Source organism: Leuresthes tenuis, unplaced genomic scaffold (assembly GCF_036924035.1).
Source record: "Leuresthes tenuis unplaced genomic scaffold, fLeuTen1.0.hap1 SCAF_12, whole genome shotgun sequence".
In the NCBI taxonomy this organism is placed as follows: Eukaryota; Metazoa; Chordata; class Actinopteri; order Atheriniformes; family Atherinopsidae; genus Leuresthes; species Leuresthes tenuis.
Genome location: NW_027325366.1, coordinates 21743526 through 21761206, shown reverse-complemented (window position 1 = coordinate 21761206; position 17681 = coordinate 21743526). Strand labels below are relative to the sequence as shown.

Below are 17681 nucleotides of genomic sequence, written 5' to 3'. Positions count from 1 at the left end.
CCTGTTTCCGCCAGCTTTGTTAAATTTCCAGCTCTTGTTTATTTCATGCAGCGGTAATTTGGCTATGGCTGGGCAGCTATTTACATGACAAAAAGTTATTCAATTTATTCATTCATTCATTCACACTGGTATTGAGATTCACAACAACACTGGACAAATCCAAAAACACAATAGATAAATAAATATAGATAAAATAAAAAAAGGCTAAAGGACAACAGAAAACACAACAACGAATCACAAAACAGTATCATGTTGAGCTTTTTTTATTTGTTTGTTAACATGAAATTTAATATATGTCATAATTTAAAAATCATCATTTAAAAGAATCATTTGGCAGTGAATATGAAATGCTACACAAAGCTTTTAGTCATACACTTAAGGTAAATACAGTGAATACATTTGAATTACCTTTACAATGTTGTCCTTTGTTTAAATTGCCCATAGGCCCCTCGGAACCAAGGGCTCTCTGGGCCCTGGACCTCTGTTAGAAGCGACTGTTCGCCTTTCTTTTTGGAAAATCAGTTATATAACCACACATACTAACGCCATGATGCAGAAAATGGGCAGAATGAGAAAGTAAATGAGAAAAACTTATCACAAAGGGGCTCAATATGACCAACGGAGACACAATCACAATGATGCTCGTAACAAAGTGTTGTCTGTAGTCACTGATAATGTGTTCCCAGGACGTAGTGACTGATTACTACATCACAGCGCTCAGTAGGGGGCAGAATTTACCAAGCATTTCGGAGTCTACAGTTAGAGTGTTACTCTATTTAACCCATAGATATTGTATTTAGTCTGTGGCTTAAACCGATAAGTGATCAGTTCCACTTTAGCTGTGCTGTTTTGAGGTGACACCTCATCCAGTAGGCGGGTCATTGTGGGAACCTGTCATCTCAGTCAGATCAGATATAACCCTCTGTAAAGCTAGTGCTTTAATGTAATAAACAGCAAAACATTCAAACTCGTATTGTTAGTTCAGAGGAGAGCAGACATCGTGACAAATTCAGTACAACTACTATGGGTCGTTACCCAAAAAAAAACAAAAAAATCTTTATCTTGATTAGGCCGTAGTCTATACCCGGTATAACGTGCACCGACTGGATGACTGCATGACATTTCAACGCACCAATCAGTTGCTGAGGAGCTGATTGAGTCTACTTCCCTACAGTGGGATAGCTGAAGGGAAACGGACGGACGGCGGTCGCACACGGATATCTCATCATCAGCCGAGTCGGATCGCTTGTGAGAGACCCTAGAGAATCCGCGAGCCATCCGATCGTCGTTGGTGTCTGCTGCAGGGAGATGGCCGGTATTTTGGCGTGGTTTTGGAACGAGAGGTTCTGGCTCCCTCACAATGTAACCTGGGCTGACTTAAAAAACACAGATGAGGCAACGTTCCCGCAAGCCGAGGACCTCTATCTGGCGTGTCCTTTAGCATTCTGCATCTTTATGATACGGCTGGTTTTTGAAAGGTGGGTCTGAAAGCACACGCGGCAAACCAGGTGGCTGGGACACGGTTTGTAGCGTCGATGAAATAATCAGGTGAATGGTGCGGCACGCGTCACTGTCCCTGTCGCCTGTCTGTTTCCTAAACAATGGCATGTTATCTGGTTAGCCCACAAATCACCACGGTTGATCATCCGTCTTCTGCAGGCCTGCAGCGTTGTCTGCTTTTGATGCATCTGTCAGCGCACAAGGTGCAGCCAAGTTACCTTACCTGCCCGTGGCCACAACCCAGACCCATATTTCAGCGTATCAAAAGAAAATAGGCTTCTTTTTTTTTTCTTCCGGAGTCGCGCTTCAGTTGTGCTGTGGTGCATGTTGCATCATCATAACTCGGACTGTTACCGTACAAAGATCAGCTTTGGTACACAGCACAGGCACGGTGGTCACATATGTCATATGAGTCTCTTTAGGAAGTAGTGAGTGAGGCCCACAACTAAATCCTTCACTCATACAACAGACTCTGAGACGGAAACTCTCTGACAAACTGAAATACTGTGGGTCACACGTTGTTTATGCACTAACCCACTTGTTTACTGTGCCAAGTGTGTGCACTGTCCTCCCATGGCCTCCCCTTTCTAGTTCTAACCAGATCCCCCGTGCTCGATCTGGAAATTTCATATACAATACAAAGAGTTCTTCTTTTGTTTTACATAGAAATTCCATGACAGCAACTCAACACAAATGTTTCTCCTTGTTACAACCAGTGTAAGACTGTTTGTGGTCAAAACGCTGAAAAGTTGAGGTTGAATAGAAGTAGAATTGGAAACAGAGAGATGCACATGTCCAGGTGCAAGTAGCCATGACCCGGCACCCACAGTGAATGAATAGAAATGCACCTCTGCCGTGTGCCTGATGCAGGTTTGTTTGTTGCAGGTTTATTGCAAGACCATGTGCAATGGGCCTGAAGATCCAAGCCAATGGGCCACAAAAAGCACAGCCCAATGCCATCCTGGAGAAGGTTTTCACTGCTATAACCAAGGTGGTGCACAGGTTCTCCTTGTGTTTGTTACACCTTCATAAGTTGTGCGGCGACAAAATATTAATCCAACACGTGGCGTGTTTGTACTTTCTTGTCAGCACCCGGATGAGAAGAGGCTGGAAGGCCTGTCCAAGCAGCTCGACTGGGATGTGCGCACCATCCAGCGTTGGTTCAGGCAGCGGCGCAACCAGGAGAAGCCGAGCACTCTCGCCAGGTTTTGTGAAAGCATGTAAGACAACCTAACTTAAGTTTAAGGCATTTCTTCCGACATTAAATAATAACTAAGTTTGTAAGAAAACAACCGTGAATTTGTAACCTTTCAGGTAAATCCATGACAGTGACTATCATATTTGCTTAATTTCTATTCAGTAGTGCTCCATTTTGACTTAGTGGAACAGTTCATGTAGGTGAGGACTGATTTGAATAGGCTGCACAGCACTGCCATGCATCAATTACAAACCCGATGACAATAGTGAAAATAGGAATGATAAATAACTTTATCTGAGCTGAGCTTCACGCTTCTGCAAGTTCATTTTCATACTGGATGGAAACAGAGGTCAATTCTGTGGCTGTGTGAAAAAAAAACAAGACCTAGACAAATGAAGGCCATAATGTAAAGGGAATTTGTTTAAAAAGGCCTTTACACTTCCTGAAATGTCGCATGTTTTGTCTGAACAAGTGTGGTGGTCCTGAGATGCAAAGCATATCTGTATGGATCAAACAAATAAATAAATAGAATAAAGAAGAATATAGGGGGGCAGAGAGAAAATAAAATAGATCACAACAAAACAGTCACAAAAGAAATCAATACAGAACAATACAAATTCAGTCAAATTCGATCAAATCGAATGTGTCAGAAAACATAATATTTCACTCGTGTTTTAGGCCGCATAATAACATCAGAACAGGGAAACAACATTTTAAGGAACACAGCAAAGCAGAAAAGCTGACATTTGAGATCATCTCACAGAGCACATTTCATCAAACCAGAATTATCAGTTTCAAAAACGCAGTATTTTAAATAGCACAACAAATGAGGAACGTGGTGACTTTTCAAAACCGTTTTGAAATGCTGTTCTCTTAAATTTCAGGTGTCGTGTTTGTTTTTTGTTCGTTTGTGGGGGTTTTGTTATTTTCTTTCTGTTTCCTTTAATGGTAACTTTGTCCCTCAGGGCCGCTTTATACCAAACCAGAGATATTATTGTTAGTTTATGTTGTTATAAAAAGATTAAATCGGGAAATCCTCACTTTTCAGAAAGTAATACCAGTGGATGTGTGTCATCTTTGTTAAATGTGTTTTTCAAATATTAAAATATTGGCCAATGAGTTTTAAGCCAATGCATCAATCAACAGCAGCAGAAGCAGCAATGCTGATGTGGCCTTTTAACTGACAGTATGATGCGGCTTCAGGTTTAGTTTATCGGTTCTGGATCTTATGTAACTTATAGGGATTGCGACATAATTGCTGATACTGCTGTGTCTTAATAGTGAAATGTGTCCCAGTGCAAACTAACAAAGCCACTGAAGTTCGTAATAGAGAACTGGCTAATCTGCAGTAAAGTGTTTGCCATCAGGGAGGTTGTAGTTACTTAGCACTGTGAGGTTAAAGGCCACAGAGCGAGTTTTGCTGTCAGAGCAGAGTCATGTCTGACACCAGTGGAGCAAATCTGGCAGATTGAGGCACGGGGCGCCTCACATCTTCTGATCCGCCCGAGGCTGCTGTTCACTCAGGAGAACACATTTTCCTGATTAGACCACTGGACAGCCTCACATAGAAATCTGAAAAGGCAAACACGCTTTCTCTTGCACAAGAAGAGATTGGTTTTATGCTCTTTTGGAATATGTGTGGGCTTTTTGAACATGCTTTGCTGGCTTTCTTTCTGTTAAAGCAGCGACTGTGCCAAAGCCGTTATCTTCCTTCTGCATAATTGACAGCAGACACCACTTGGCTTTGCAATAGTTGGTCCGGGTTGATGCAGGTCTCCAAACGAGGCTGGCTTCAGTCCTTCCAGCAGTGATTGTGCTGTAATTAGGCCGTTTCCCAGCTGTAGCAGACTGATAGGATTCTTTGTCTCTTAGAAGGCTGATCAGTTGTCTACTCTGTTCATTATGCAAAGAGTATGTTCAGGCACATTTGGTCGGGAAATAATGAAGACTCGGCATGGAGATGTTGTATACAAGCTTTTGTTTTCACAACAGAAAAGTAAAACAGTTACTTACCCAGAAATCTACAATAATGTAATTCTATCAATAAACTGAAATCTTTAAAGAACAATTCCAGCTTGATGAATTATAAGATGATAAATCAGGACTGGTAGGTTTTTTTTAGGGTAATTGTGCATTATTGTGTATTAATGAAGATTTAAGAGCTATAAATCATACTGTTATTCAATAGGTACTGTCAGTTAGAACCTTGCGTAATGGATCTTTTTCATACTCTGAAACATCTAGATGTGCTAACTCATCATTTCCGTATCCGTATACTAAGTTTTGCTTACTGACTTACTAGTCTCCCAACAGGGGCTAAGAGTTAGATTTACCTCCAGGCACGTATTTAATCCCTTTATAAATCAAATTCAAAATAAGGCAAGAAAGTGTAATGTGGACAGTGTTTCACTATTCTATAAATAGTTTCAAACTATTTTCCATGTGGGCCGCCTTTGCAATCACAGTCCACCCTATGGTTAGTGTCAGACTTAAAGAAAAACTAGAAGAGGATACATGCAAATAGCATCTTCTTCTAAGGCCTGTGGCTCCTTTTTCTAGTCTGTGTACAATGTGTGTTCTCAGAAACTTTTACGAGAACGGGAAGGAGTTAATCAAGTTCCCCCTTACAATTACTCCCAGCTCTAAGGAAAGCCCTGTTTAAAATCCACAGTTTGATCGCATCTCAGAGAGAATAAGCTGTTATAAGGAGACAGTGCGTGTATCATAACACATTAGGTACATTTTCACAAATCACAGATGAGGCAAGTTCCTCAAAGCACATAGACGTAATTCTTATAATCACAACTAATAACATCACGGTACTAATTAATTAAAAGTGTAACTGGCAAGTTGCTGAGACATAAAGGGCAGGGAAATTGACAGCAGCTCTTAGATGACTAAATTACTCTTGGCAACCGATTATCTACACAATATTTGAAGAAGTACTCATAATGACAATTAAACATCCATGTCTGACTTCAGAAGAAAGGGGAAGCAGGTGTGAGTCATTGTGATTGTACATACGTAGCACCAATTCAGCACCACTTGAAAAAGACTCTTGCGGGCTTGATCAACCAGTTGCCATGCAACAGTCTTAACTGTGTGTCAGGTAGACTCGTCCACTTAATTTGGTTTTACAATGCTTATGATCAAGCACAGAAAGCGGCTAATGATGGCTCCCATAGGCAGCATGTTGACATGGTAAAAATGTCTCTTGTAGGTTATCCATTAAAGGGTTGCAGCTAGATATCTTGAACAAACACTCATAAAGGGACTGGCTCTGCTTGATGTGCCTGCATTGTTCTCTTTTTCAGTCTTCGGGTCATGCTGTGCTTGAGTTTGATTTGAGGTCATATGGAACAACCAAAGCACACAACCGTGAAAGTATTCAGAAGTTTGTCTCACAGGGCAGGCTCTGCAGCTTCGGTCACGTGGATGTTTTCTTCCATGTGACAGAAATTGAGCTGTTTTTGTTCCTTGGTTTTGGTTAAGGACGTATGCACAGAGGTGTTAGATGCATACAGTACATCGACTTATCTTTGCACTGAGGATATGCATCTCACAGCTCACCCGTCTGAGGACAGAAAGGTGCTCTGGTTAATAAGGACAGAGATAGAACACAATGACTTTTCAGAAGATTTAGATAATTAATCAAGTGCTTATGTTACATTGTGTAATGGCTGTAGTAGTTTAATGAAGTAAAAGAAAGAAATATCTTTATTTGCACATTTGTATGTCCATGGGCTGACAGTCCTCGGGTTCACCAGTTGGCCAATCCTGAATTCTCTGCCGTTCTCTCTGACTTTCATGAGTTGACCACATACAACGTGTACATCTTGCACATCAGCATGTCTCTGATTAGAGCTACCGGTATGTCAGCTGAAGCAGTTTCTTCCTCTAAAGCTCAGAATGAGTTCAGAATGATCGCTTCCACCGTGTAGCTGTAAATTATGTGCATTATTATGTAAAGCACAGAGAAACACAGTTTGGTAATGGACCTCACCACGAGGATGTCAGTGATATCTCATTTTCAGTGATTCAGAACCGTCCACACGGTGTGGCCCCGTGTGTTAAATGCTGGGGGAAACTACATCAACACTGGACTGCACAAGTTGTGTTCACGTAAATGTCTCCAAGTGATTTTTATCATTTCCAATGCATCGTTGTGTTGTTTTACCTCAGAAGGGATTAGGCTGTATAACTGTCTACAAACTGTTCTGATTTAATAGAAAAACATTTGTATAATTTACTAATTGAAAAACAATTGAGCGACAGACGAGGCTTAAAAAAAAAAGAAGCTCAAGATGGAAATAAAGAGGAAATAACAGCTTAAAGCAGCTGTTTACCTTACTACTCCAATATATTCTAAGGTTAATGCACCAAAACAAAAAGATTATTGCAATTTTTAGAAATGTCTGCTATACTCAAAATGTGTTTTATTTTTATTATTGGTTTTGTTTTTCAGGTGGAGATTTACGTTCTACCTGTACATTTTCACCTATGGAGTGCGTTTTCTTAAAAAGGTAAGTTTTGCTTAGCATCAGCCTCCCTAACCTTGTCATTAAATTTAGCCTCTAATGTTACTTTTTTTTTATTTATTTATTTATTTTTAACAATAAAAATTTTTTGGGGTGATTCAAGTTGGCTGAACTATTCAGGTAATTCAAAAGGTGTTAGTTCCAAAGCCCTTTGCATCAGTAACAGTGCATCCCTAGTTTCTAATAAAGGATTATGCCAATAGGTTCCCTACAATGATTATGAATGTTAGCACTGGAAGTCAGTGATTATTTGTGTCCTGTTATTGGGTCACATGTAGGCTGAGCGACCTAATTATGGTGAGATACAAACCAACTTACAACTATTTTGGCAGTGTTTACACACATTAAAATCACAGCAACTGTTTTGATGGATCAGTAGGTTTCGTCATTAGATGAAAAAGTATTTAGAAGTCAAGTCTTTTTAAAATATCTATTATTTTTGCAGGACATTATTACACACGTGTTTTCAAACCACATAACGAAAAAAGGGCTTTGGCTTTAGCTGCCGAAGATAAAGCTAAGAACTAGCATTTAATGACAGCTACAGCTTGTTAACCTGAGTAAGAAATAAAAAGATCATGCTTTTGAAATAACCTTTATACCAAGCCAATATCCACTTGAAATTCTCCTCCAGTCTCCACACTTTGGGAAAAAAACATTGTAATTTGCATCGCTTTAATGTGTGTAGTTATTATTCAGGGGGTCAGAGTGATCAGAGCATCCCAACACCGCCATTCTGACAAGTGACAACAAAAAGCCACATGTAAATATTACTAACATGTAAATACTACTGAAAAATGTGATTGAGGTGGATATGCATTTCATCCATGTATTCATTGAAGAACATACATTATAGCAATCACAGCAGTCATTGAACAAGAGTTGGAGAAATCTCCCAGAGACACAAGTTGCATGACAAAGCATTTTGTGGAAATAGTTCACTCCGAGCAGTCGCCGCTGCAGGCACCAGCCTCTGGCCTCTGTGGGATTTATTAATAGAGCAGGTCTGGAAAGAGTGCAGGCGACGTCAACTCAGACACAGTGATCGGTCAGTTTGCTTATAGCACAGTTTCAGTGCAACACAAGTATAAACCCTGGCCTCGGTAGTCCAGCTTCCTTTCTAAGGGGACCATGTAGCACTTATCACATACTGTACATGGTGGTTCCAAACTAAACTCAGCACTACGGTGCCGCCTTACCTCTAGAAACTAGCAATAGTTTTATGATGTGTTACCATCTTGAATACGGTTTACTTGTTTAAGATTCAAAGTCTTGATTTTGACTGACTTTTAATTTTCTGCAGACACCGTGGTTATGGAACACGAAGGAGTGCTGGTACAACTACCCTTACCAGGTAAAGTTAACACAATGTTCTTCAAACAACTTTTTCACAGCCTGTCAAATATTGTTTGGAAACATTTGCTTTATGCGTTTGTGTGCAGCCGCTGACTGTGGACATCCACTATTACTACATACTGGAGCTGTCCTTCTACCTGTCGCTACTCTTTTCCCAATTCACAGACATCAGGAGGAAGGTAAGAATGACTGCAACAGCTCACACACGAACATACATCTTGCATTTGCAGTCACGCAAACCAAAACAATTTTCATCATTGTGAGAAGTATCATCATGGAAAATACGTTGTTGTCCTTTTTTGACTGTCCATCTCCTTTTTAGCCACAAAGACTCTGCAATGTCAAGTGTGTTTAGTCCTTAATTTGTTTTCTGCTTCTCTCATGTTGGAAATAGCAAAACATAGCAGAAAGGACAGACAGTTTTTCTGGATTAAAGTCCACATCTTAACCGTGAGCCATGACAGGTAGCTAGTGTGCACATCATCAGCTCAGCAGCTTTTAATGTTAGCTTGTGCCTTTTCGGCAGTCGCATCTCAAAATATCTGCCGTGGAAAAGGCTGAACTGTGTACGAGACTTTGGCAGAATGTCTTAAGTAATAATCAGTTAACTGTCGCTTCACCAAAATGAACTTCATGTTCCTGAAGTAAATCAGGTCATGACTAAACAGTATTTCTTTATGTATGTTGTAATATGAACGTGTTTTTAAAGGTCCAATTGAGCCAATGTTTGTAAGAAGTGAACTTCTTTGTTTGTTTATACAAACATGGTAATGGTCAGTTACCAAATTCATCCCACTCCATCTTTTTTTTTAAATGAAAATGGCCATTCTTTTGGTTTATTCAGTATCAATTTGCATGCTTTCCAGTCATGGTCTTACTCCTGCTTCTGGTCCATCCCCAGCTCTGCCCTCTCCACTACATGCACTGCTCTCACAGCAGGCTCCATGATGCCATATGCCTTCACCCTGTCATCTCTCTGTTGACTGTTGGCATGTTGTCTGTTTTTTGTTTCTCCTTTCAGTTTTTTTCATGCACAGCACTACACTGAGGAGGTCCTCTGCATCCCCTGCCAATTCCAGTATGTTCCTCCCTGCACACTCTTGCCTCGCTTTCACTCTGTAACTTGTGTCATTTCTCTTCCTTTTCATCCTCCCTCTCACTTACTTGCCCCATTGGACTGGTTTTTAGTGCTTTGAGCTGTCATCCAGAGTCATTTCAGTAGCTAAAGATTTACAAGAAAAGTGCCCTCCCATGTCCCTCTCTTTATCTATAGTCATTTAGAGCTCTGTTCAGATCTACCCCACACTCATAGGGCTCATACCAAGGCAGGACTACAACTTAATTGTCATGCATTACCCCTAGTTATTTAGTCACTGCTGATAGTTGATGTAGTTTATGATAGGCTTTGATAGTTTCTTATGTTCTCTGTGACAATGATTTTGCTTTTGGTTCACTTGCAACAAGAATTATTCTAATGTGAAGCAGAGACTTTCTACTTTGCGGCAATTCTATTGTTTTCTTAAGTGAAGAAGCTTTAGAGGTGTTTTGATACAGCTATAGTGTAGGTTGATGAAGAATAACACACAAGACCCTATTTTCACCACAGCTCCACGTTCTCATGAAGGCTATTTTCGTTTGCATAAGTTGCGATGAGTGGCACGTGCAGTGATGTTTTAAAAAGGATTTTTTTTTATTAGTTGCGTGATATTTTCTCGGCAATTGTCTCCCCAGGATTTCCTAATTATGTTCCTGCACCATGTGGCAACAATCTCTCTCATCATATTTTCCTACGTAAACAACATGGCACGAGTGGGGACTCTAGTCATGTGTCTCCATGACTCAGCTGACGTGCTGATAGAGGTAAGGATGTGCAGGACAATTAAATGCTGTAGAGGGATGGATGGGCAGCTAACGATGAGTGTGTGTCAGTGGAGTGTTGTAGTTAACATGCTCATGTGTCTGTCCTGATCTTGGAACATGGTCCTTTTTTGTGTGAATAACTGAGTAGAAGGGGAGGTGATCTGAGGCATAAAGTTAAAGATGAAATATTCTTTCAGCGTTTTGAGCAGGCATGTTATTGTGGGTGTTTTGCCGTTTTTGAATTTAATAAAAATAAACCTCACACATGGTTAGGACCTCACACAGAGTTTGGACACACTCAGAGATCTGTGCTTGATAAAAGCTTATATAACTTATATAACAGAAGGTGCCATTTTTAAATCTCTCTGAATACCCCAACTCATTATGCCTCGTTCAATGATCCATAGGCTCCTCTCAACATTTGCCTTGCGCTCTAATGATGTAACGACTGACGCAGGCGAAGCAGGAGAAGATAGCAACGTCCTAATACAATTAAGTAAAAGATAAGAGTTGTAGAATGAAGTTCAATGGGCTGGTTAAGTAAAACAAAATAGGAAACAGCTTACAATACAAAGCATACCACCTCATCTCTCAGACATGGTGCTGCCTCTGCTTCCATCTTTGGCATGCATTGTTAATGGTATTTGCACACTGACATTCAGTGATTTTATTGACAGAAAAAAAGAGGATGAATGCAGAGGTCTACAGTAGCATTCTCTAAACTCAAATTCAGCCGAAGGTATCAAAATTCATTCGACGAAATTGTCTTCACTCCACAAGATAATCCTAAAGTAATCATCTTAAATAAACAGCCCAAAAACCCTAAGACTATTGTAGGCATAGCCTGATGAACAGTATCTTTGACTCAGTCAGTCATCCGATCTCCTGATCAGTCTACTGATCAGTCACCTGGTCTCTGACTCTCTGCACTTATTAGACAATGCTACAAGCAGCCGCCAAAGGTGGCTGCATTAAAGGCAATGGAGACCATCACTAAGAAGATACAAAGCTCTCCACAAAACATTAAATATCAAGTTCATGTGTCTTTGTTCCTTACTATACTAAACTTTAGGCATTATGTATGAAACAGGCTTGATCCCACTCAACACTCGTAATCTTAGCGTTAATATAAACCAATATAGATCAATGTGAATTGGAACAAAGAGCTAGATACACACAGACTGGACAGTATAACATTTACTTTTGGCTGCAGTCATGCTTGAAATGAGTCCTTCAGCTGCTGTATTGTCAGGAATATGTATAAGCTCCAGCCCTGCCCCTGCAACTCCGAATAGAATAAAGAAGGTATGAAAAATGAATGAATGAATGATTATTGTTTTTATTTCCATAACCCAGGCTGCCAAGATGGCCAACTATGCCAAATGTCAGATACTGTGCAACCTGCTGTTTGCAATGTTTGCAATTCTCTTCATAACTTCCAGGCTGGGAGTTTACCCAATCTGGTAAGTGTCATTCACTTCCTTATGAACCACAGTTAGCGTTATTCAAAGGAATGACTTCAAGGCAGTAGTGTTGGGCAGCTGCATTAGTATACAAGACACGGCAATCAAAGCTTCAAATTTTGCAACACGCTTCTGTAGCTCATGCCTGAAAATTGCATGTTAGAGTTATCAAGATCTCAGTGGGTTTTTTTTTTCTTTTCCTCTTCTGTCTCTACAGTGGTTTGTGGTTCATACAGATCTCTGTGAATTTTGTTGCTAAGTAATAGTTACTATGGTTACAACAGCTTTAACCTCAAAGAAATCCAAACAGTTCAGCTCATGAAAAGCAATCATTTTTGGTTATTGGTGGGGTTTTTTCACAAAAAAAAACTGTGTCTGTGGCTGGACGTAATTGTTAAAACATCAAAGAAGCATCTTATCATTAAGTTTAAAAAAAAAAATGTGTTGTGTTGTTTTTTGGGGGGGGGGTTACCTTTGTCATGAATTTATTCAGTACTTCAACTTGCAGTCAAGCAATCCTATTTCTCTACCAGAGTGCAGAGGCAGATTTAATTCATTTCTCGAAGTCTAAATACATTCTTACCCCCAAAAATTGAAAATGTAATTACCTGAAAAATACCCATTATTATGGCTCATTCTGATGGATATTTTCAGACCATAAATCCAATTTCAGTCTTTGAAAGCATGCACAGCACTGATCTTGCAGTCATCGGCCGCAGCGTGAACAGTTGTTCTTCTGAATAAATTAAAGAGCCTTTCTGGATGAGTCTGTGCTGCATTTAGCTTTATACTAGCACCCCACAGTGATCTGCCTTTGTTTCCACGCTGAAATACAATCACCCCATACTAAATTTTAGTCAACCCCCACCACACCGTTGGTAAAGTTATCATGACTGTAAAGCTGTTGGTTTCAGTATCTGGAAGATGATTTACAGACAACTGTTTGAAAGTATTCTCACAGGGAAGGGTTCACATAGATTCTTAGAATTTATATATATATATATATATACGCACACACTGCTGTTTATGCTACAAACACAACATTAAAGGCCAGGTGATCCATCAAAGACAGAGCTGGAGTAAGCCTGCTTCCTTTCTCTGCTCTGGCTTTTGTTTGGCTCTGTATACCTGCTACTTATGACATACCATCATTTCACCACAGAAAGGGAGTGTTTTGAATTTATTGTGCTTTCCAAAGAAATATGTTGTGTTAATTATATCCTTCCCCTACTGTTGCTCTGGAAGGATTTTAAATACCACATTGTTCGAGAGTTGGGAGATAGTAGGGCCCTACCCTTCCTGGTGGGTCTTCAACCTGCTTCTAGTCCTGCTCCAGCTACTCCATTCGTTCTGGTCCTACCTCATAGTGAAGACAGCATGTAGAGCTATCTCCAAAGGAAAGGTGAATCCCTATTTTCAGTCCCTCCTCTGCATCATTCCTCCATTTATACCTGTTGGTGGCTCATACAGCATAGTGTTTAGCTGCTGTTGCATTCATGATTGTTATGCAGTGTTTTTAAATAACCTCTGTCTTTTATTTGTCTTTTCTCTATGTAAACCTGTGAACTTCAAGGTGGGGAAATGGAATCCTTTACATGTGAGTAGCCCTAAAGGGTGTTAACGTAATCAACATGATGTAGTATAGTTAGTTTTACCTCATATCTCCAACTAGCCCCATAATTATCAGTGAGTTTTTCGCCATCCAATTGCAGTAGCTCCCTGTCATTAGCAATCATTCTCTGGATGCTGGTTACTGCCTGTTAGTGAGTAGAAATAAAATAGATTAGCTTTTCCAACTCTAGCCTCTACTTTAGTATCTTCATTGTTCTTTGCTCTTTTTATTTTAGCCAGGAACTGATGTCTTGGAACCTGGCACGTTGGATTTGTTCTTCATTTGAGCTTGTAAATCACAAGGCAATTCAGCTCCCTCACAAGAAATCAATATAGACCCTAAAAGAAGGACAAGTAGGGCCCAGGCTTTTTAAGCAATTTTGTCATGTTACTTGTACCCACGAAAGCCTCTCTTACTAGATTTGGATATGGCTATATTCTGTGAGCTAATAAAGAAATTATTGAGACACGATTTGCCTATAATTTTTGGAATTGATTTGTCATTTGTTGGGCAAAACTGGCAAACTCTCTCCTACTAAAATTCTGACCATTTACAGACTATATAAGTAAACAGAGCAATAATCAAGACATGATAAGATTATAATGTTATTTTCTGAGTTATTCATATTTTTAAGTCTGTAAAGAGATTTTCAGCTGCTGGCCTGATATTGATTGGCAGAGCTCATCTTGTTTTGTGCAAAATTAATTTGCATCACTGCCATGCATGGCTGCCATAGATAATGACACAGATAAGAATTTTAATGAGAAAAATGGAATCTTCATACACCCATTTCATTTCTACAGGTGTCTAAAGACGACCGCAGCGACATCGAATCCAGCTCGGATGAGGATGACAGCCCCCCACCCAGTCAGAAACACCACAGCAGCTCCACCAACGGGACCAACAAAAATGGGACCAACGGCTACCTGATTGGAACCCCATATCACAGTGAACACTGACTAAGCGGATATTGCATGAATGGAGCCATGCTACAGACACCATCCATTTATCTTTGTGTGTGTGTGTGAGTGTGTGAGTGTATGTTTGTATTTGAGAGCATGGTTGAGACATGAACAACACGTCACTCTCTGGATGTTCCTGATAGATTTATGTGAATGCAGTTTTGTTATGGGTTCTATACTCATTTTGTTGCACAATTTATTCCATTCATCTATATACTTGCATCAAACTGCACTCACTGGAAAATCAAAGCACCCCTGTCAGTAAAACCCACTCTGTTTAGCCAGTGAATGACAGCATTCTGGTGTTAGCATGCTACTTTAATTTACAGCAATCTGGCATATGATGAAGGGGGGGGGTCGTTTTCTCCTATGTTTGCGTCTATCTATGTTATTTATTTTTTATAAATAGATTTGCAGATTGTAGTCAGACATCTCATCTTCTTTGATGTCAGTGTTGAAAAGATGATGTTCAAACAACAACACGGCTGTGTTTTTCACGTCACACATCATATAACGAGTACGTACAGACTGCTGAAGACCTGGGTTTACTTTTGATGCTACACCCCCAAAGATTTGCCAAAACCGTAACTGATTTTGTTTTCACTCACAAATGAATTGTAATGTGAAATTTACTCACATTTGAACATGCAAACAGGGCTCCACTCAAGCTGTGTATGCGATTTCAATGACAGTATTTTTTGTGTTCATCAGATATGGCTAGATGCTGTATTCCCTGCTGAATCATTTTGTTTGGTATTCTGGTACATTTCTGATAAACATTACATGCAAGGCCATTTGTTCACTTAAGAGGTAGACATGGGTTGTTTGAAATACTCAATAAAAAATTATGACTGCAATTATGTGTGGGTGTGTTGCATGCAATAAGAGGGTATCATCCTGCGTAATGAGCCAGTATTATATTGATTTACCAGTTCATCATTTATCTAGCAAAAAGAGTTTTACACGCTAGAGTTTCTACTCTTAATGTTCATTACTGTAGCACTTCATCTGTTTAGCTTCTGTCTCTGTAAGGCCTCCCTCCTGACAGAACAGGTCCGCTCTGATTGGTAAGCTGGTTGATTTAAAATCATGGAGTCCAAGGCAGCTGGTAATTATCTGGGTGTGTTCCGATTACCCAGTCTTTCCCCTGTAAGTAGGCTGCCCAGGGATTGATACCACACAGAGCAGAAACACTGAGTTCAAAGGGAAATCTGGAACAATAGTATAAGGGGAAAATCAAGCATACTTTATGTTCCCGAAGGGTAATTATTTCTTGGGCCAGCATGCTATAGTGATGCTATGGTGTGACAACAAACAAGAATATCGCGACATATATGAGACAAAGTGTAGTGCTGGATATAAAAGTGACATTGTATCTACCCTTAAATACATCTATTTTAAGGAAAAATTTAACAAGCAAGACCTGGCATTAAAACAAAGTACAAGTGTGCCAAACAAAGCACAATGAAATGTATGGTCAAATTAGCATGTTACCCCATTTCTAAGCATTAAAAGTGTGGAAATTAATAAAGACTTGAGGGGGTTAATTGTAACACTGTAGAGGCTCTGTAAGCATCAAGTGAACGTAACCAGTAAGATAAAGAGAACAGAAAGTGAGAGGTGTCATCAAGGATCCTATTCATTAGTTTGATTCACAGTGCCTCTGTAAAGGGTCTGAAAGGCAGAATAATCCTTCATCCTTTTTACTCATTACCGTCATCACTGGTAGCAGTTTGAAGTTTTCACTGGACTATGGGAGTTCTGTGCAATACGTCAATCTATATCTAATTATTCTTTCTACAGCAGTGTACAATGATCACAGTGCTTGTGCTCAGACCAAATATTCTAGGTCTGCATAAGAAGTGTAGCCTCTGAGTTAAAGAAGAGCAGAATGACGGTACAGCTTATAGCAAATTGTTTAAAGTGTTTATCCATCAGTTGTTGTGGCTAACTAAAGATGCAAAGACCTCTAGTTGCGAAAGAGTTTGCATGTCTTGTCACAGTAATTAATGTCATCATCATTGACTTGATTGAAGAGGTTAGCACAACACAACAATGTTCTAAACGCTATAAAAAAATTCTCTATTATGTTTTTTTGGGGGGAAGCCATGGCCGACAATAAAACTATCCTATTAATTAGTTAAACTATGGTTTGGCTACTTTAGCAATGCAATTGTAAGTGTTAGCTTTCTGTGCTAAAATGACTACATCGGCAAATCTCAAGTGTTTGGATGACCAGTGTGATGCATGGACAGAGTGCTGCCTGTGTCATTGACATTGTAGTGTTCCAAGCAGAGGAATTTTATCCAGGGCAGTTCCCTCAGCTGTCATTCACTGAGCAGGGAACAAGGGTCAGGGAGTGGAGTGTTTATTCACACTGTGGAATGGCGTCAGTTTCAGGTGTGCCAGCCTCACGGCCCGACAATACACAAACAATATCCAATATCCTACCATTGCTAATAATTCAACATGGAATGTACCCAAGTTGATCAATTTCTAAATTTACTATACTTCACATCAAACAGTCCCACAGTTTGGGGTTTCTAAACAGTTCTTCAACCCTACTGATTTCCGCCTGAAAAAAATGCCTCACTAACAATTTCAATGTGAAACGATGGCTTCAATAATATCAGATAATTGATCAATTATCTATTTGTTTTAAAAGAAATTGAATGTTTCCCCACCTTAAAAGTTTCAGTTTACAATTGAGAGTCTTTGTTGCTGAGAAATGTCAACTCTGCCTACATCCAGTCAGGGATAGGTTGGTGACATCAAATTCTTTATTTGTGATATCACCACAGATACAACCTAACGCCCAAAACTGCTCCCACTGATAGCTTAGATTGTTTAAACATTAAATTAGAAAAAAGTATACTATTTCCTTAATATTCATCAATAAGTTACAGCTTATTTCCTTTTTCTAAAGAGTAACTTATTCCTAGGTTTTCTGCTTCATCATTACACGGAGCAACTTTGAGTTTGTCGTATAACTTCCTTTGGTCACTGACCAGTAGGAGGCATGAATAGACTTTTTCTGGTTACTTTATTATACCCTTGCATTGTACCTGTGGCAAACTGACATGCCTTTCAGCTTCAGTTTACACTCATGAGTTCCCTTTCCCCCCGCCTCTCACTGGAATTTTCCTTCGTATTGGGCGCCAGCAGAATCTCCGGTGATATGCGCATGAGTGA

General features: G+C 39.8%; 1 protein-coding gene across 1 annotated transcript; it reads left to right on the top strand.

The window, feature by feature from the left end:
* Positions 1 to 1119: 1119 nt before the first annotated feature.
* cers6 (ceramide synthase 6) lies at positions 1120 to 15346 on the top strand. Its single transcript, XM_072397089.1, has 11 exons — positions 1120 to 1478; positions 2386 to 2491; positions 2590 to 2720; positions 7164 to 7221; positions 8540 to 8590; positions 8679 to 8771; positions 10324 to 10452; positions 11809 to 11915; positions 13161 to 13317; positions 13489 to 13512; positions 14331 to 15346. Exons 1-11 carry the CDS (start codon positions 1309 to 1311, stop codon positions 14484 to 14486), a joined length of 1182 nt encoding a protein of 393 aa, XP_072253190.1. The 5' UTR covers positions 1120 to 1308; the 3' UTR covers positions 14487 to 15346.
* The last annotated feature ends 2335 nt before the right edge of the window (positions 15347 to 17681 follow it).